Source organism: Callithrix jacchus, chromosome 11 (genome assembly GCF_049354715.1).
Source record: "Callithrix jacchus isolate 240 chromosome 11, calJac240_pri, whole genome shotgun sequence".
Lineage (NCBI taxonomy): Eukaryota > Metazoa > Chordata > Mammalia > Primates > Cebidae > Callithrix > Callithrix jacchus.
In genome coordinates, this window is record NC_133512.1 from 53,592,086 (window position 1) to 53,613,626 (window position 21,541).

The following is a 21,541-nucleotide window of genomic DNA, read 5'->3' on the forward strand; positions in this document are numbered from 1 at the left end:
ACAAAGAGGAATAAAATAATTAATGTTGCATATAATCGTAAGTGAGTTAAGGGATATTATGTATATGCAAAGGAGGTGGAGCAAAGTGTTTTTAAATCTCATCTATTTTCTGTCATTGTGTCTCTGAGCATGTCTTTATGTCTATTGCTCTCCTACGATTACACTTGTTATAAGCAAAGGAAAGGAAAAGGAAGAAGAAAGGAAGAAAAGAAAGAGAGAAAAGCCTTCTTTTTTTTACATTCTCCTTTGCTTTTATTTTTTAGAAAGTGACCCAATAAAGAATATCTGTTTTTGTTGTTGTTAGTTTTATTTCGATGAAGACCTTGAGAAAAATACATTAAACACAAAGAATACTGATTTAAGAAAAAATACTGCTATAACGCTATTGGTGGCATTTCCGACTCAGAGGGTATTATCTTTCCCAAAGACTCCAAACTATATCAATAGTCACTAGACCATTTGCATCTTCACCATTGGTGCCAATATTAATAGAATCTTTGTCACTGTTGGAACAACTCAGCTTGTGGCATCAGGAGTAGTGAAGGGGGTGTCAAATGAAATAGATAACATGCAGCAAAAGCAAGAGATTGTTTTGTTTTTTTCTTCACTTAGAATTATGCATCCAGAATAGAAAACTCCCATTTCTAAAGTCATTCAGTTTTTGTCCCCGGCTGAATTTTAAAAAACACCATCTAGCTTGTTTCAACATAATCAACTATACCATATAGCAGTATATAATATGTCATCAAAAGTTCTATTGTAGAACAAACCATCTAGGATTGCCAAATTTATAGAATGCTGATTGATGAAACCATAAAGAACCCTTCTCAGTGTGATCAGCTAAACCCAACCGCCAGGCACTCACAGAGTACTTTCTAGGTCTAGGATGCTATGCATACAAATGTGGTATATTTTCCCCCTGGAATGCAAATATTAGATTCATATTATGCCAAAATAGCATTACATAACACTCTTATTTGTTTCACTTGAAAATTCAATATTTTCTTTTTCTTTAAGGAAAAAATTCTTTACCTCAGCAGAATGAAGGTTTTTGTCAACACTTTCTCATATAGTAACAGAAACAGATTATCTTAAGTACAATTGATTGATAATGTAATATTAAATTAAGATCATATAAAAATTCAAGGAGATTTGTCTGAAATAAAAGATGTAGGTGTTTTTCTTTTTTTATATGCCATGATATTCAGGAATACTTTGCATATCATGTAATAAGACATACTAGAAAGGTATATATCTCATATAACAAATTTGAATACCACAAAATGGTACAAAATTCTGATTAATCTCATTCTCAATTGACTACACTTTAAGAAAAGAAAAATAGTATATATATTAATTGAACATATCAACCAAAACTTGACTTTTCAAGTAAATAAAAAGTTCCAAAATAAATTTGAGCATGATATATTTGGCAAATTTTCATTCTCATGAAATTAGTGGGAAGTGCCACACTCCATCACAGGATGACAGGGCATTCCATAGGACTCCAAAAGGAGCTTGCATCATTAACGAAAGCATCCTGTGCATGGAGACAGAAGATCACATTAAACTCTAAGGAAGTCTCATCAAACTAACACTGAAGTCAATGGAAATTTGCAAGCACATTAGAGAGGGTCCTTATGGCCTACAAGGTCTTGCCAATAATTTCACTAGGTCTTTAAAGTAGATAAATACACAAGTCAAAACAATAACAACAACACAAACACACATGTACCTCTCCAACGTCATAGATCCAAATACGGCCTTCCGAGTCCCCAACAGCAACTTCTTTGCCAGCTTGAGCCCAACGAACACGGTTTAGGGCAGATGCCCCCTCAATGGCCACACTTGCTGTTGGAACCTGCCAAGGGGTTATGACAGAATAAAAGAATCTCTGAATATGAATTTAAATATACAAATTTACAATAATACATTTAACTGGATGAGTCACCAACTGCTTTAATGTGCATGAAGTAATATACATCCCTTGTGCAGGGGGAAAAAGGACTCATTGTTCTTAAATCATATGCTCCACTGAATTAAGGGGTAGAGAGAAGAGACACTTTAACAAAAAAAGGAAAGGAGTCTTTTTACATAGTCACCAGTCAGTAAATGGCATGAATATTTCTTTGTATTATGACAAATCTACATCCAAGAAAAAACACAGGAGCTAAATGGGATCCTTCCCCATTGGGTCATGGTTTATGGACAGATGGAGAGAGACAGAGAGAGAGAGAGAGAGAGAGAGAGAGAGAGAGATATCTCAGGAGTTACCAAGATTTAGGATACTAAAAAGGCAGAAAGTGGGTGCATAGTGGAATAAAAGTCATATTAACGTGTGTCTTCAAGGAAAAGGTAAACATATGTATTGATCCTTCGAATCCTCATCAAGGAGGAGATGATCAGAAGAAGAAAGGAAAACACAAAGGTAAAAAAAAAATTCAAAAAATTCAAATTCTCTCTCTCTCTTTTTTTTTGTTAAATCTGTCTTCCTCCCTCTGGCAGTACCAAAGTTTGATAAGCCATCCACAACTTTGGCACTGTCCCCAGGATGACATCGTGATAGATTACAGCCACCTACTCATAGAAAATACCTTATATCTCCCTTAATAAACACTTTGAATCTAAAAGCCTTGATGCTTATAATAATAATAATAATTAAAGTGAACAGGAGGTGCTACAATGAAACCTGCAGAATTTGTTCCAAGAACCTCAGTATTTGGAAAGACACACACAAAAAATATGTGTCTACCTCTCTTCCATTATCAGTTGTGCAAATGCTTGTCTTCAAGGTTAGAAGTTTAAAATTGACATAAAGCTCAGATCTCTTGAGCATTTTACAAGAATGTTGAATGGGAAATGACAACATGCCATTAAGAGAGGAAAAGGTAAATATTAAAACAAAAAGAAAAAATATGGTGAAAAGAGGGTCACCAAGATCATCTCATGCCACTGTTTAAGACCTGTGTCTAATATACATGTATTAGGATGGAAACACAACATGTACTGTGGCTCAGCACCGCCGGCATTCTGTTATTCAGGGAATTGAAACCATCTGTTTATACGAAATTATTGACCCAATACCTATCTTTAAAATAGCAATAAAAACTCCATCATATGTAAGAATCTATGTTTAAACTTAATCTTGAAATCAATAAAAATTCTTTCACCCGCTTAAATCATTGTATGTCAATTGTGAGGGGGAGAAAAAAAAAAACCAAAAGTCCCCGGCTCATTTATTTTAGAAAAATATACAATTTCTACAATAAAAGTACCTGCTGTGCAAGCTAGAGTCTGAATTTTTAACCAAACCTTTCAAAGGCTGAAACAATGTGAATTTAGATGGATCATAATTCTGTCAATACACTTTATTATTAGTGTGCTGCCCAGAAAACAAATCTGTGTTTCAGCTGTAGACTCTTCCAAGTTAATTTTAATACCATAATTTAGAAGGATCATACAGAATTCTTACTTAATCCTATTACGTAATTCCATGAACAATCTGATATTGAATAGAATTAGGTAACATATGAACAATCTTAAAAATCGACTAAAATGTTTAATCTTAATATGAATATAACAAAAAATTAATCACCGAAAATAAACTGACATTTTGACACATTTAAAATAATGCCTAATACATTTCAAGAATTTTATTTGGAATATAAAAGTACTATAATAAACTGAAACAATATTTTAAACATTTAAAAATACTATCTTTTCATAGATATTATAAATGATAGAAAATGATCACAGCCTATATTATGTGCTAGAAAATTCATGAATGCATGAAGAAAATGACAAAATATATTTGTATTAATCTGATCCGTAATGACCTTTCAAAAGTTGATGAATAATAAAAAACAATTTATATGTTCTCTCTGTCTCTTTTTCTTGTACTTTGGTTTCACAGATATTTCCAGTTTTCTTGGCTCATTTTAATTGCAAAGACAAGATTTATATATTATAAATTATTACATTAAAGCAGTAGAAATCAGAAATACTGAAGTGGTAAATATGAACTATCCTTACATAGGAACAGCTGGAATAAGTTGGTCCAAAAATGTAGTAATATGAACAACAACAACAAAACATACTGCTGTGCTGGATAATTCAGATTTTTCTAAACAAATCTAATTTTTAATCTGACAAATATTTGAAAAATCTTGTTCAACTTGCCAGAAGGCAAAAATGATTTGAAGGTTTTAAAAAGTGTTCAGTTCATTACTGGATTTGAGTCGGACTCAATGTATCTCTACTATTATTGTGAAAGCAGAATTATGTTTACCACAAAACTAAACAGTTTGCATGACCAATAATGATTTTTAAAAAATGTTTAGCGATAAAACCTTATGTGGTTGTCTCTTGATACCCAGAGAAAGAGAGGGGGAAATAATCACATTTGTCGATGTTGAAACATTAGTTTCATTTTACCTAAAAAAAAAATATTTAAAAGAAAAACAGTTACATAGGAATTACTAAGGAGTTTGTAAAACACTCACTCCCTTCATATGCATTGTAGTTGGGTATCACCTAAACATTATCTCAACTAAGCTGGATTTCTAATACAGCGGTCTCCTAAGTCAATCTGGAAAATGTTGGGTTTTTTTGGTTGCTTTAAATGAATGAATTTCTTCTAGCAAATAGAAGCAATATGATTTTAATAAACAGTGATGAAGACTCTGGAAAACCCTTACAATGGAGGATAATAACATCTTTCTATTAAAAACAATGATGTTATAAACCTTTCAACATCCAAATGATGGGGCATTTCACATACTCAAGCCTTTTGGTTATTTTCAAAGATGCTTCATTACATAACTCTTATCCTTGTCACAGAGTTCTTGTAGCTAAAAGGAAAAATAGACTCAAATTGAAAGATTTTTAAAAGATAACTACTTGGCAGCGATTATAGGTGTATATACCCTTGAAGATATAAGGACTCAATAATAACACCTGAAGAATATTTCCCTGCCCCCCTCCCACACACACACACACACACACACAAAATATGAGGGAAGTATGCTCCTCCTCAGATCCTCCAGCTGTGGGCTTCCTAATTAAAAAGGCTGAGCTGTTTCCTGCTCAAAACACTTCAAAAGACCTTTCTGTTGTTCTCCACTTGACATATAGTTTGCAGCACTTGTTCCTGTTACCTGTGCATTCTTATTTATAGAGAGCTTTCTTGAATCAGAAACCAAGAAGTGATGCAGAGACCATTTTATTTTATAAAATTGAAGGACAATAATATTTACGTTAAAAACAAAACAAAACAAAGCAAAACATCCAAGTACCTGAATTAGCAACTCAATAATTTTGCAAGACTAGCTAAAAGGAACAATGCATGTGGCATAGTTTTTAAAACATAATTTTTATGGCATAATTTAAAAGCAATATTTATTACTGACTGCTTTCTAAAATACATAGGTATTTTCATTTACTGTAAATGTGACATGTTAAAATTTCTTTTTTAAAAAATACTGAGTTTGATATGCATGTTCAAAGTTAGAGGCTGTTGTAAAAGTCCGCCTTCGAGTTTGATATCTTAGACAAGGAATATTTACCTTGCTACAAATCAAACGGATGAAAGATCTAAACATAAAGTAGTAAACATAATCGTCTTTTATGGATTCAAAATAGAAATGGTACAAGCAGCAAACACTGACAAATAGCCCTTTTTAAAAGCCCAATCTAAAAATCAACATCCACAAAAGCTTTATTTTCCAAGTGTTTGCCAATAAAGTTATTTCAGCACGACTCTGACAAACGCCTGTGTGTCCTGCTCCACAGGGAAAGGCGTGAACGCATAATGTTTTGCTCTTTGCATAAAACGGTCGTTGATTGTCCAGGAGCTGCCACCGTTTAAGGATGAAGGGAGATTAAGCGATTTTTGGCCAATGCATCTGCCAATTCCCTTCAGGGTAGTCAAGAATGGGGGCTGGCAGCCCTGCTGCAATTGGAAGGTCTGTCCAAAAAAAAGGCCGTTTTGGAGAAAGAGGAAGAGACTGCGAGTGGCCGACTGCGTCCCCCTCCCAGCCCTCCGGCCCGGGCGCCTGAGCCGCCGCTCACCTCGGTGTCATTGTTGAGGTTCCAGAGGTCCAAGCGCCCCATCCCGTCCACGCAGGCAAAGAGCGCGGGATGCACGGGGGACCACATGACATCGTACACATAGTCTGCATTGTCTTCAAAGGAGTAGAGCGGCTTGTTGTGCTGTAAAGCAGAGAGACCGTGAAGACTTTGTGGCGCTGCTGCTGCCTCGGGCTGTCTAGAGAGCCTAATTAAAAACTTTGCACATTCACAAAGTGTCATAAAACTTCCCGAGATGAAAGTCCTCGAGAAGGTGAACCAGAGCTTTAATGTGACTAGAACTGTCCAGTGGCATAAATAAATACCGGGGATAGAGGGGGGCCTCTGAAAGGGCTGGGGGTTGGGACGGGCGGGGGGAGGCGGTTTCAGACACAGTCGTACGAGACATTCCAGACAGGTGGACGGGACTGCCCATTAGTTCGGAATTCTTGCCGGGCAACGCTTTGCTAGATGATCGGAGCCTAAACCCAACCGTGGTCGGCCCGACTCAGACCGGCTGGGATGTTCTGAAGCCCTGGCGGTCCCGACCGACCCGAACCCTTTAACTGAAGGCAACTCCTGCCACCTCGTGGTCTTCGTCTGTAGCTGCAACAGCTGCTGCTACCTCCAGTCCAACTCTAGGTTTCTTAAAAGAAACCCATTTTAAGGGTTCCTTTGCAGCGGGGAATGGGTATAAATATTTTAAGGAGGATTACTCTCTTCCTCTCTTCCAGGAGATTATCATTTCGAGATGCTACGCCTTTAGTCTCTCTATATGGGGTCAGCTCACCACAATCAGTTGAACTGGTGTGGCTCACTGAAGTGCCCCTGAACCTTTGTAGAAAATGAACCATATTCCTAGATCACCCAGTGTTTTTAAAACCTCTAAAATTGACGTCTGGGGTGGGGGATGCGTTAACATATCGCTACTGCATACAAATGCTTCCACTCCAGAGGGATACAATAAATTAAAGTGGCACTCTTGATTTCCAGTGAATATTGTCACATCAAAATAGCACAGAAGTCAGAGGCAAGTTTGAAAGTACACCAGAAATAAAACGTAATTGGACTTCATGAATTATTCATTCCATCTGGCTTGTCTTATTCTAATTTCTGCATAATGGCTTTACTAATCCCTGATCAATTAATGTAAAATGAAATTTAAATGATAATGAAAGCCCTAGAGATAAAAGAAATTAAGTATTCTTATATCCTCTGACAGAAATCTAAACAATGGGAGTTTTTTCCCCAATGTCTTCTTCATCCAGTCAGCTGTCTGTACTCTCTTCATGGGTTCTACTGAATGCCTGTACAGGTCAGAGTAATAAGATCAAGAAAAGATAACATACAATATGAACAATCAAATCCTTTCTGCATAGAATGTTTAAAGAATGTATCTGTAGGGAATCAGCTCCAAATATTAGAGCGATCTCTCCAAGTGAACTGTTAGTGAATATAAAATGCACAAAATACATTTGCTGAAATGAAAGTGAGAAAAAGCAATGTGAAAATAATAAAACTTCTGTAACCTAAATAATCATGGGAAAATTTAGGAAGGTAACTGTGAGTTCTCTTTCCATGAATTATATTCTTTTGACATTTAAAAATTACTGCTTAGAAGTGAACAAACTTTTAATACATTAAAGCAACACAGGATATTTCAGATGTGCCACTATGTGTGCACAGTGAGATGTCTTATTTTTAATTCAAAAAGCATCGAATAGAGGGTGTGATTTGAAAAGAATTGTATAACATTGAGATAACAAAATAATAAACTGGACATTAGCCTTTAGTTTTTAAAATTTTTATGATTCTATAATTCTTTTATGCCAAAATATGTATTATATATCATGTTTGCAGTGTGATTTGAAGGCAAAATTATTTGTTTATTGGCTACTTCTGTAGCATCTTTCTTTCTCTCACTGTTTGGACTAGATAATCCAATCTGCTTTCTCCAAAACCCTAACTATCCAATGACACCTGGAAATAGCATATTTGTACCATTTTTCCTTCTTAATATTTTTTAAAAGGCAATGGGGAGTAGCTACACCTTCACTGACTACCTGTAAATATTAAATTCTAGGTCTCAGTAGATTATTCCCACTGCAAATTCTTAATTTTATAGCTACCCAGCCCACCATTGGTTAAAGAACACGAATAACAATTTTTCTTAAAGTCAAAGGGTGTTAAAGATTTATACACGCTTTAAAAAGTTAATTGTCAGGATCCTCATCAACTCAGCTGACAGTATATCTGAGAGTATAGAGACCTTCATATAGATACACAAATACAGATTTATAATAAACACATAACAGAATTGAAAATTGCAAATCCTTATTTTGATCAATTAAAAGAACATCCAGTTTTGAACAGTCATTTTCTAAGGAACTGATAATATTTGATACATTAATTCTCTTAATTAGTGTTTTGTTTATTTCCTTTTTTGTTTTAGTAGTTTCTTGTCTGAGAAATATAACCAAAATTGTAGTATATTCTGGAGACTTCACATTTTAAATACCTGGAAATAACTGCTATTGTTCATATTACCAAAACCCAGTTTCTTATATTTAATAGTATTGACTGAAATGTTATTGCTCTCTAGCCTTCCTCTAACTTCCTTATCACCCTTCACCCAAGACTGAGCCTTTTATCATAAAAGTCACTGTGTAAGTAATTCTAGGCTACAGTATGTATGTGTTTGGGAGAAGGGAGGAAGGCTTATATTTTCAAAGGCTCCGTTTAACATTGATAAATCCGCAGGTTGGGAAAGTCTTGATCAGGATTGATTGAACTTGTTATCAAAGTACCAAGTAGGTTGACATCTGTGAACCACTAGTTGCCAAGTAAAGCACAGGCATAAGCTATGGGGATAGCTTACAAATATCACTTACAATAGTGCTCTTTGAATATTAGTTGTATTCTTTGATAAAGGGATTTTATTATTCTATTTTATTCAGGCTCAACTGCTAATCTGAAGACCTGATAAAAACAAATCTGTCTCAAATACTTTATATAGAAGATTTTAAGGTAAACTCACGTATATGATAAAGCATTAGAATTGGTAAGCTCATGTATATCATAAACTCATGTATATTATAAAGTATTAAAATTTTCATAAAGAAGTTAAAAGCATCAGGTTCTAAAGAGTCTAAAGATTTTGAATTCATGAGACATAAATTTCTGGATCCACAAACACGTTATAGCTTGCTTACGTATTACCACTTATTTCAGAATACTACAAGTTTTGAAAAGACTGGAGATGATGGGGGCAAATTTGACTAATAATTTGAGAAGGAATCTTATAATACTAATTGTACATATGAAAGCCATAGAAGCATCATGATTTTTAAGATTTACTCTATAAAATGCTCAAGGCAATTTAGTAGATGAAATATTGTTCCACAGCAAGTTACTGTAAAAAACATTTTTCAAAACAATCAAATTTCACTAGAGAAAAGCCCCTTCACCTGTATGTTTCCTTTTCTATGCCATGTTCAGCATCAGCAAACTGTTAAAGAAAAGGGAAAAAGGAAAACTGCACTGTTCCACAGCCTACTGCACGTGTGGTACATGCCAATGAAATAAAGCTGTGACACCCTGTGTTTCCAGGGCTGTTACAATAATGGTAAAGTATGCAGGCGCAAACCAGCTTGATTTTAATACTCTGACTCCAACAGAGCACAGAAGCAGGCTACCGGTCACCTCCCAGGCAGACATGAAGGGCAACACAGGGTAAATTGTTGGGTGTTTGTTGTGTGCCTAACTCTATATGTACATTGTCTAATTTAATCTGCATAAAATCTCTGTAAAGTAGACAATATTTACAGAAAAGAAAATTACAGTTCAGGAAAGTTAGCAACTTTGCCAAGGCCACGAAGGTTATTAAGTGGTAAAGTCGGATTTGGTTCTCAGGTTTTCCTGGTCGTTAAGCATATCCTCTATTGCTGGGACCACATGGTCCTTCTACAAAACATAGCAATGACCTTCAGTTCTTATTTAAAAAACAATAGACCTGTTACCTCTATTATTTACTCTCCCATTCAATTTAACCAATATTTACTAAGTACATACTACGTAACTTGTAGAAACAGTTTAAAAATAATGCAGTCAGTTGTTTATTTCATTTCCTGAGTCTGTTATTAATGATCCTGAGAATGTTATCCATATATTTACAGGAGTCTTTAGCACTTTGTGAGATGAACAGGAATCTTTCTCCTGAAAGCTAGAAATCGGATAGGAATGGTCCTTTAGACAGCAGAGCTCAGCAGCAGGCTATATACCAGAGAGTGGAAAAAAAGGATGTTAGAAGGCAAAGACCTGGGGTCCAGTTCACTGAAGGTCTGTACGATTCTGAGTGAGGGACTATAATTATATTATCTGAAAGATGCGGATAGCAAAGGTAGCATGGAGCAGAAAAGGTAATGGGAGAAAGTGGAAAAGCACAGACCTTGGGAAATTTAACTTAACATCCTTGGATCTTACTTTTCTCATCTGTAAGATGGAAAGCTAGAGCTACTGACCTCAAAGGTTCCTATTAGCTTTGTGATTCTGTAACTGCTTTATTATGTGCTTTGTTATCCTGCGGTAAGAATGGAATGGAAAAAAGTATGTAAAAGTATTTTCCAAAGGTAACTATTATCATTAAAGCCTTGAGGTTTTGTGCAGTTCACATCACAGTTATTTTTTCTTACTCTGTATTTCATGAAAACATACATATAAAAATGCACCAGGGGGGCTTTTAACAAAAAAGTAAAAATTATGAAAGTAATAATAAATTTCCTATTTGATCAACTGGAGAAGGAATAAAAATATTAGAGTCACCTAAGAGAGGCAAGTAGTGAAATCTGTTTTAAAAATGAAACAGCATTCATCAATGTTTTACAATAAGACTTGATCTCTAAAATTGAGCTTTAGTGTCATAAATATATGTCTGAAAATGAATAGACCTGCAGATTTTCCCAATCAATTAAACAAAATTATTTCACAAGAAGTGAGTTTCTATTTTGGATGTCAGATATGTGCCAAAGTTAAACCTAGAGAATATAATGGTTATTTTCCTCTGTATTATTTACTTTCCTCTTATCAGGCGCCGGTAGACATCCCTATAGGATTTAGTGTTTTGAAGGCTGGTGAATAAATAGGAAAATTTTTGTCTCCAAACATCTCCAAATATTGTGGCTCTTGAGGCTGCATTTGTCTCTAAATGACCCAAATTATGAAAATATTTTTTGGGGTGGGTAGTGTGGTGGGTGTGGGAGAATGGGCAGAAATTAAAAGTAAAATTTCTAAGTTATAAATTCTGAAATAAAAGGAAAACTCATGGAATCTTACCTTAAAAACTATGTCCTGTTGGGGAAAATGATTACCAAAATAATAAACAATGAGTAATAAGAAAATGTCCTTCAAAAATTGTTATGTGGGTTCCTGTGAAGTAATTAAAATAAATAGCTAGCTAGTTCTTCCAGGAAACATTAAAATGTGAGACCACAATATCACTTCTAAAAAACCACCAAAGGACCCCAAAACTTCAGGCTCACACAAAAATGGATGCCTCCACCATAAAAAGAAAGTGCTTAAACAAACAAACCAAAACTCAGAAACCAAACCAAACCAAAAAACCAACTCTCTTGGCCCAAGGGAGGTGTTATGAATTTGGTACTATCACTGGGAAACTTTATTTGCAACTTAATTTGAGATCTTTCTAATGCACAAAGTATCCTATGTTTATCGTAACTTCTGTGGCTAATATTCAAACAATACTTATGATCCCTAAATGGTATCTTTAGCTGTTTGTATCATGGTCAGAAATTCAAAATTGGACATAAGCAATTTTGGTGAACTATTCTCAACAGACTCTGTATAGTGGTCTATTTGTTTTTTGTGTGCATTAACCAAAAATATGTAAGAACTTTAATCTTAATTAGTTAATATGCAACAATGTGAAAGAAGGTTATAGAAATCCAGGAATTTAGCATTTGCTTCTCTACAAATGTAGAAGTTTTGCTAAATAAGTTCTGAAGCCACATGAAAGGTATTCTTTGTTGCACTGCTTTCCTCTACTGCTGATTTGCATGGAAGAATCCTCCTAATCCAGGAGGCGCCACTGATAAAGAAGCTAATTATCCATATAAAAGAATGTATACATATTCACAAGTTTTGACTAGTATTGAGTGTTTAAAGCCATGGAAAAAAGTTACAAGCTTTGCTTAATTCATAAAAAGAGTGTTTCCCGCACTGGCATGATTTTCATGAATATCAGCTCCACCTAAAGGTTCTCATTCAAAACTGGTGTTTTAATAGCACAAATCTATATAGAGCCATTGTGAAAATAGTAAGCAAGCAGGGATGCTCTTTGGAATTACCTCTCATAGCCCTTTCAACTGCTATGGCTCTACTGGCATTCTGGCTTCTTGCTTATTTGAGTCAAGGAGGGCAGAGAAAGTCACTATGTCTCCAAAACCAGGTTCAGCCAAGCTGGCTTATAAGCAAAATTGAGGCAGCTGTTCTCTCAATTGCTGTTCTTATTCTAGACTAATAGTCTCTTTCTCTGAAAGACCATGAGACAGTAAAGGAGGCAAGCAGGTTCAAAAGAGCCCCTCTTTTGTTGCTTTGCTCCAACTCTATTTCTACCATAGCTGAGTGGCTTCATGTCCAAGATGGTATTAGACAAAGAAGCATTCTATATATTTATGATGGTCAGGTTGATTAGAGACTGCATGAGGAGGCTGGAGGGAAGAGGTGGACATTCGTATTAATGTTTAGCGGTGTGTACAGGGATGAAGATGGACTGGACCTAGAAGCAGCTAGACATGTGGTTGCATCAGTGCCTTGCAGCCTCGATAAGTTAGAAGAATGAGCAAATAAAGTAGAATATGCAGGCTTGACTTATTTTGTTTATTTATTACTTACTTAATGTCAAATTGTGCAACCACGTTTTACTAGTAAGTAGCAAAGTATTTTCACTCTCACCCTTAAACTGCCAACCTTTAACATCTGGCTAAGAACTAACTTCACCTATATAAATAAAGTAAATATACATATACACACACACACAATTCTTAAAGAAAGGCTTAAAAATACCAGATATAAACTCAGATCCATGGATTACACTTTGATTCCCTCTTCATATTTATTTCTCACATGCTCAGGTTAACATTTTCCAGTTTCCAAAGCTAATCTGACATTAGGGATCTTGCTACATTTAGTAAACATGACATTTAGACAATTTTTTTCAAGAAATCATATATCCAAGTGCCCAGATTTATTCTATCAAACAGGTCTAATAAAATCTAATGGTAAAATTATTTAAATGTTTAATTCTACTTCTCGCATCAACAATTGACCATACATGTATGTACAAAGGACACATTTTCAGAGTTAAAGAGAGGTTTTTTTACATAGCTCTGTACTTCTACATCTCCCATTGTTAAATGTTATGTTTTTTACATTATGTCTAATATGAGTACAGGTATTACATTTATTGATTTATTTATTTTTGAGACAGAGTCTCGCTCTGTCACCAGGCTGGAGTGCAGTGGTGTGATCTCAGCTCACTGCAACCTCCACCTCCCAGGTTCAAGTGATTTTCCTGCCTCAGGCTCCTGAGTAGCTGGAACTACAGATGTGCACCATCACACCCAGGTAATTTTTGTATTTTTAGTAGAGATGGGATTTCACCACATTGGCCAGGATGGTCTCATTCTCTTGACCTTGTGATCTGCCCGTCTTGGCCTCCCAAAGTGCTGGAATTACAGGTATGAGACACCATGCCCGGCCACTTGTATTTATTTTAATGGTGGAGAGAATCAGCATGGCGAATCACAAATAGCAGAAGTTTGACATATTTGTTCAAATGTAAAATATATTTAATATGCTTCTTGCTTTGCAGCAGATTTGTTTACCTTATTCTGTTTCACTAAAGCCAAATGGAAATCGATTTCTGTTCAAGAAGCAAATATGAGCTAAATGTGAGGTGAGGTGATTCAGGATGCTGGAAGTGGCAGTGGGAAAATAGTCTAGTATTAATTATGGGTCCTGGACAACTTGCAAGGTTGAGGTCACAGAAGGCTGGTCAAGATGGACCCACATTGGTTTGCTCCAAAACTAGCTACTTTGAGAATAAAAATGAGTTTTAATTTATCTTCCAATATAAGACTAAAATATAGGTTAGAGCAGAAAGGTGGAGTGGGGATATTTTTGATCTCATAATTATTAGTCCTATTTGTTATTCTCATTCTTTCTCTCTCTTTCTCCTCTCTCTGTGCATGCACTCTCTCTGCAACATTATTACTTAGAAGGAGGAGGTTGGGAAAGGCAACTCACTTAGTATATTATTAAAATGAAAAGGCAAACATGTCCACTCTGGTTAAAGGAGCAAAACAAAGGATTCACCAAGTCCTTACTTTTTGGACAATGGTAAAGCCCAGTCAGATGAATAAATTTCAAGTCTCAAAGTGTTTGTACTTTTATGAATTATTCACAAGTCTGCATAAATATTTAACAGTCATAGGTATGTGTTGGTGGATGAATGTATGAGTGTTTGGGGGTGGGCGGGGTAGAGGTGGAGGTAAAAGGACAGGAAGTATGAACACAGGCCAAGTCTGGAGGTGACTTTATGATTACATTCTTGTGGTTTCTTTCAAAGTCAAAGTATTCTCCCTGGGTAAGCTCTAAAAAGAAACCAGAAAAAAAAAAAAAGGAAAGAAAGAAAAGAATTTGATGACTGGCACAGGTAGTTTTATTGAAAGCCAATTTTAATGTTTGCTATCTTATGTTAGGAAGGGGGAGTGAAAATGGGGATAAAAGAAGAAAAAAAAATAAGTCAGACACCACCTGAACATTGTGTTTATTAGAAAGGCAGCCAGCAGGGCTTTGGGGTTGTGGGGGAAAATGTACCCTGTTATCTGGTAAGTGTTACTGGCAGCAAACTATTGATTTTGCTAATCCTCTTGCCTGTTTTAAGTCTTATGTCTAGATGCCAGTGATAGCTAAAACTTTAACTTTTAATTTTTATGATGTTTTTCTTCTGATAAATGTTTTATTTCTGCTAAGGGCAGAAATAACAAAGAAACGCTAAGGTCCCTTTGTTAGAATGATGTCATTTTAGGAGATGTTTCTGTCTCAATTTAAAATAATCCAACTTACTTTAACAAAGCACATATTTCAGCAATGATTTATTAAGGACCTAACATATGCTTTCTACTTTGGGTAATCAAAAGAAATATAAGATCCGATTTTGTTCTCAAGAACTAACAATCCAGGTAGGAGAATGAAAATTATGATATAATAAGAGAAAAATATTGCTTATTTGAGGATCTGTTTTCTTACTTTGTTCTAAAAGGATTTATTGAGTATTACAAGTTAAATATACTGTAAAATTAAGAACAAACACACAACAGAGTTCTAAAGAAGGCAGGTAGAATACATAGCTATTACCAGGATCCTGAGATAAGCTGATTATTACAATCTGGTTCTGAAACAGCTCTAAATTTCCTGATAACTGAGACAAAAGGGAAAACACATTGTATCACAAGGAGGTACACAGATTTTACCATCTGACGAAAGGAAGAATATAAATTCCCCTCAAAGACACAATTCTGGGAAAAACTCTGGGAGGAATTTACCATGTCTGCGAATCACTGGAAAACAGACTGGCTCTCTGCCTTGTTTATACCAAAGAAAGAGAACAAGTATGTAGCCAGGTGCTAAATTCTGTGGTACAGATGTTAGGTGCCAGAGGAATTTGAAGATTGGGGGTGGCAGTGGTGTGTTGGTGTTACCAGGGTCTGATGTGGTCAAGGAAGGTATTATCTAGGACAGGTGAGGGGACCTGCCTTGAAATATACGTAGACTTTGACAGATGGTAAGGGAAACAATCAAGAAGAGGAAAGCAAAACATGCGAAAACCTGGCTAAGTCAGTGTGATATTCCCAGACGGATGTAAAGGTGAGAGGTGGGACAGCCTGAGTGAACTCTGAGAATTTGTCCTAAGAAATAACGAAAACAAAATAATTTTGGTTTGGGTAGGGGAGGAGTGGGGTGTGTTTTGAAAAGTCTTGGGTACGTAGTTCAGACTTTTTGCTACAATTAGCTATTGATGTATCAAATGTGCATTGATAAATGTGCCATGTGCTAAACAGATTCAGAGATGGTTAACATTCATGAGAGTGTTTTCAGCTTTCCTAATGTGGACAACTGAATGATCAATACCATTAAATGAGTAGAAAATAGAAAAAGAGAGGAAGATCTGACCTGTATTTTAAACACAGTGTATTTGAATCTCTGGAAGAGACACTCAGGTGAAGCTGACAGTTAAAATGCAGGTCGGAAGTTGAAAGAGAAGGTGGGCTTGAAGTCCACACTAAAGAATCAGTCACGGGAGTTGTTGTGGGAGAGTGGGGTGGAGATGCCCAGTGCACTGGCTAACACCTGTAATCCGGGGAGGATTACTTGAGCCGAGGAGTTTGAGACCAGCCTGGGCAACATGGCAAAACCCTGTCTGTACAAAATAAACAAACGAACAAACAAACAAAAAGTTTAGCCAGGCGTGGTGATGCATGCCTGTAGTCCCACCTATTTGGAAGGCTGAGGTCAGAGGATCAATTGAATCCTGGAGATAGAGGCTGCAGTGAGCCGTGATTATGCCACTGAACTCCAGCCTGGGCCACAGAGAGAGGCCCTGTCTCCCCTCCCCACCCCCCCCCAAATAAAAATAAAAAAGAAAAGAGTAGGGAGGATGGAGAAGAAGGAGGACTGTGGAGGAAATATTGAACAATTAGGCTGAGAGAGTAAAGGAGAGAGAACCAGTGGAGAGAACCCAGACAAAGCAGGAGAACATAACTGGGCTAGAGAGAGCTACAGGAGTGAGAGGTGGATGACACCAAGAAACATCCAGTGTAGCGATTAGGGATTTGGTGATGATGGCCTGAGACAGAGAAGTGTTGGAAGATTAATATGGTTGGTTGAAGGTGGATGGGAAATGTGGCAATGGTCCATGCAGATGCATGTTGATTCTTTAAGTGGTTTGCAAGCTAACCCAAATTTTAGGACATGTTTGTGATATTTGAATCTAACCTACCTAATCATCAACCACTAATATCTAAGCAGATCATAACACTGCTATATGAGTGTGCGTCTCTAGGGCTGCCTTTTTTTTTTTTTTTAATTTTTGCCTTAAGACTGCCCACTGTCCATTTGGATATACCATCCTTGATTTTTTGGTCCACTTCTTACTTAGCTTGTGTCTCAATCACTTGGCGTAGAGTCAGGCAAATGGAAGGCAGATAAGATGTACTGCAATTAGGTGATGAAGGCAGCCTTGAGTTCAGTCCTATTTCTGCCTGACACCTGTGAACAGAGCCTTCAGCCCTCCTCTGATGCTCTGGATTTGGGCTTCCCTAGACTCCCCAGGACTGAACCTTTACTTTGTCAAATGGATTTTTGATTTGGCATCCTTGTGTTAACTATTGTCTTTCTAGCATGCTACTTTGGTTCAGAAATTTCCCCTCACTTTGGTACCTTGAGATCTAACCTCTGATGAAGGTCACAGTTGCTGCCCAGTCATGGCAAAGATTTCAGCATGTTTGTACACAATGGGAAAAGATCAGGGAACTGCTCCTGAGCAGGAAAGCTATATTAAAAATAGTAATGAAAAGTTGGCCACTAGTAAGTTGGGATAGTAGGAAATCTAGCCAGAAATTTCCTGTGGATCACAGGGAGAAGGCAATGGAAATTAAATGTCTGATTAATTTTATTTCATTAAAAACAAATAAAACATATCCTTTGACTTAAAGCATCTGTATGTACCTGAAACACACAAATTTCAATTGGAGAGAGAGAGAGACAGAGAGAGAGAGAGAGAGAGAGAGAGAGAGAGAGAGAGAGAGAGAGAGAGAGAGAGAGAGAGATGAGAGACAGAGAGAGAGAGAGACAGAGAGACAGAAAGACAGAGAGACTGAGAGAAAGAGAGAGAGACAGAGAGAGATCTTTCCATGAAATACTCTGATATGTTTTGTCTGGAGAAGAACAATGACGCTTGAAAACAAGCACTGATTCTAAAGAAGCCTGAATTCAAACCAGCACCATGGGGCAACTTGATATCCTGCACCAGTCAGTAAATGTATTCTGAAGATGGCAATCATGATGAAATGGTCTCTGTATTCAGCATCAGCGAAGCCACCTCTCACGCTAACCACATTGCATCAACTGTTCCTGCTACTTTCCCTCAACATCCATGAGTCCTTCAAGGTTCTGCTGCATCTGGGATTCAGCCTTGGAGACACTGGAGCCTGTCAGTACTAGGATTAGGAGGCAGTGGTAGTGAAAATGCCTTAAGGGAAGTTCATTATTGATCTTGGACTTCTCATCTCCTGAAATGTCAGAGGATACATTTCTGTTGTTTAAACCACCCAAGTTATGGTAGTTTGTTATGGCAGCCCTAACAAACTAACACAACTCTCAAAGGAGAAGAGAAGGCAGACGAGAGAGACAGAAAGCAATTTCTGAGCAGCTACTTCTCTTCTTCCTGAACACATCCCTTTGCAATCAATGACTGTGGCTAAACCATCAGCTATATTGCATTTCCATTGAAAGAGACAGGCTGCCTGTAATGAAATATATATATATATATTCCCCTTTCTGGAGACAGCAGAGGCTCTCTTCAACTTAGCTTTAAGTCATACCCATAGTTCTGTGATGTTCTTGATACCACTGGGACAAATATGGATGGAGAGTGGAAAGCTCTGTGGAAGTCAGTGCTATCTCAATACTAACAGGTCATACACAGGGACACACTCAGCTTGAACCAGAAATTATAATTCAGTTTAATCCAGTCAGTCACTTTTGCCTTGAAGGCAGAGCTCCTTTTTCCTGAAAGAAGTCTTCTGCACTGGAGTTTAAAATTTCACTTGTTTTAATTTTCTTACCCTCTGCAGACTTCTCTTTATTTTAGAAAAGGTGGCTCTAGTTGGGAGAGACAGCATGAAAAGGCAAGGCAAGCAAGCAGGCTAGGGTGGGCAGAACTTGACCTGAGTCCTAAAGCTGAAACCCTCTCACACAGCTTGGCGTTAACCTTTAAACTCAAGAGCAGTCCCCTACTGAGCAGTCCTTAATCAGTTGGCTTCAAAGCTAATTACTGTTGAATAGGTTCCTGAGGTTGGAAAAATTTTGAAGAATTTTTGAATACATTTCTGCCGTTCTCTTCTCTTAACAATAGGATCTATCAAACAGTAAGGCGAAGGCTCTGTTAAAAGCACAGACAGAAAATCAGAAGAATATGTCTGATTGCCAAAGTGACTAACTTATTTTTACACAGTATTAATGATGCTACAATAACCAATATCTATAGCCTGGTTTTGACAGTTTACTGCAAGGGTTCCCATTGTTTAGGAAAAAAAAAAAAGAAAAAAGAAAAGAAAGAAAGAATTTTATTTTGCTAAATTTCCATTTGTTAACAAAACTCTCCATAAGCAAAACCAGAGGTCATTAGCAAACAACCAAAACATGCCTGTCTCCTGAAGAATACAGGAATACAGCTCCCTTCATCATTTAAAATACAGCTCTCCTGAAAACCCAAATCATGACAAATCCCTAACATGAAAAATTCAGTGCAGACTTAAAACCGCCTGACTTTACTTTAGGTTTGTGCTCCTTAAAATTACCTAGAAAATACCATCATCTTCTCTTCGTGCTGCTGGACGTGGGCCAGGGCCCTGGCTCCAGAGGCGAAGGGCAAAACTAAAAATCATGTCTCAACAGTCAGCTCCACCCTCTCTCCCAAGTCCACTTGGCCTCGTGACAAAAAGTGAGGTCTAAAGCACATTCATCCAAGGCCTGGGTTTTTGGCTAAAACTCAAGACTCTTATAGGACAAACAAAAATGAAATCCAAAATGTTATCACCCCACCTTACAAAGTCAAATGGGTTTAAATGGGTGAACTGCACATGCCAAATAGTCCACATTTGCAATTTAATAGGGGACCCATGGAACTCTATGAAAATGTGATGTTTTACTTCTGAGAAAGGTCATCAGCTGAGATTTTAAATTCCAAAGTGATTTTTGATAAATTGGAGTGTGTGTGTGTTTGTGGGGGGGGGGTGGGGAGAGAGAGAGAGAGAGAGAGACTCTTTTTTCATACCAAATCAAGCACTCTGGGAGTGAAGGACTCACTATTGGGAGGTGGGAGGGTTCAGAGACTCCGTCGTGTGGGCCTGCATGCCTGGCATGACTGCCTCCCAACTCTGGGTAAGCCTCCTAATGCCCTTTATTCTCTTTCTCTGAAAGCTCCAGTTCTTAAGAACTCACTTTCCCCAACACCCACACACTCTGACGTTCCGCACTCTCTCTCACGCTTTGGATGGGTGAGAGCCCAGAGAGAGTGTCAAGTAATTTTTACCTCTTGCCGAGCTAGTGACAGGCTCAGTACAAATAGCTACACTGAGAAAGTACCTCCATGCCACAGATCCCACAGCCAGCATTGCAACAAGACAGGCCAGGGCTATGAATACCACCATCTGATCCCAGTGGGCAGATTCGTGCTGAAGTGGCAGGATCAGGCGTTCCAAGTGTGTTTTCCCTTTCGCTCCTTAATTAAAACCCTCTGCTCCAGCCAGTCGGCTGCATTCACCATCTCCTCCACACACTGAACCCGTTCTGGTCTCTAACCCTTTGTTTGGGCTGCTCTCTGCCCTTACAGAATGTACTGTTCTCTCTCTGCACAAAGGGTCTGATCCTGCCATCCAGATAAAGTCCTCCCTCACCTCACAATTCCCTCTCAAACACTGCCAGAAGACATGGGGATGCCTCCTTCTCTCCAGACCTCAGCCACTGTTTTTTGACTTCTTTTTTGGTGTTCCACTTTGGGGCTGCCTTGGTGTCTGTCTTATGCTGTTATAGTATTTAAATATACACTTCCTTCATCACTGAAGTGTCATTTGGCTTTGCATGTGGAGCAAGGGTTTTTTTTTTAGACTTTTTTTTTTTAGAGCAGTTTTAGGTTCATAGCAAAATTAAATAGCAAGCATACAAAGATTTCCCATATATTCCTTTCCCACACACATGCACAGCCTCCCCCATTATAAATGTGCCCCACCAGAGTGGTGCATTTGTTACAACTGATGGATCTGCACTGACACATCATTATCACCCAGACTCCATAGTTCACATCAGGGTTCACACTTGGTATGGTACATTCTACGGGTTTGGACATATTTATCATGACATGTCTCCATCATTATAGCATCATACAGAATATTTTCATTGCCCTAATAATCCTCTGTGAGAGCAAAGTTTTCAAAAAATCTTGCAGGGCTGTGGGTTTCTTTCTTGAGGGATTGTGGGGTATCTATGAGTTCTATAATGGAAACATTTATTTTATGTTTTCCTTTAGGTGAGAGTCAAAAAAACATGCTAGGGATCACCTGCTTGCTGCTGCCTTATAACCACGTATGTTAGACTCCAGGCATGCTGGAGTGTCTGC

At 37.3% G+C, this 21,541-nt stretch overlaps 1 protein-coding gene across 12 annotated transcripts in view; it reads right to left on the minus strand.

Moving 5' to 3' along the window:
• The window catches only part of DYNC1I1 (dynein cytoplasmic 1 intermediate chain 1), a 331,611-nt gene that overhangs the window by 15,824 nt on the left and 294,246 nt on the right, over positions 1–21,541 (minus strand). For 9 of the 12 annotated variants that reach the window (XM_078342739.1, XM_003733588.5, XM_035253825.3 and 6 more), the window contains 2 exons: positions 6,070–6,210; positions 1,736–1,861 (listed from right to left, as the gene is read on the minus strand). In XM_078342739.1, the coding sequence (XP_078198865.1) occupies positions 1,736–1,861; positions 6,070–6,210 (267 nt within the window). The remainder of the gene's footprint in view (positions 1–1,735; positions 1,862–6,069; positions 6,211–21,541) is intronic. The other 3 variants (XM_078342738.1, XM_035253824.3, XM_035253823.3) reach the window with 1 other exon arrangement.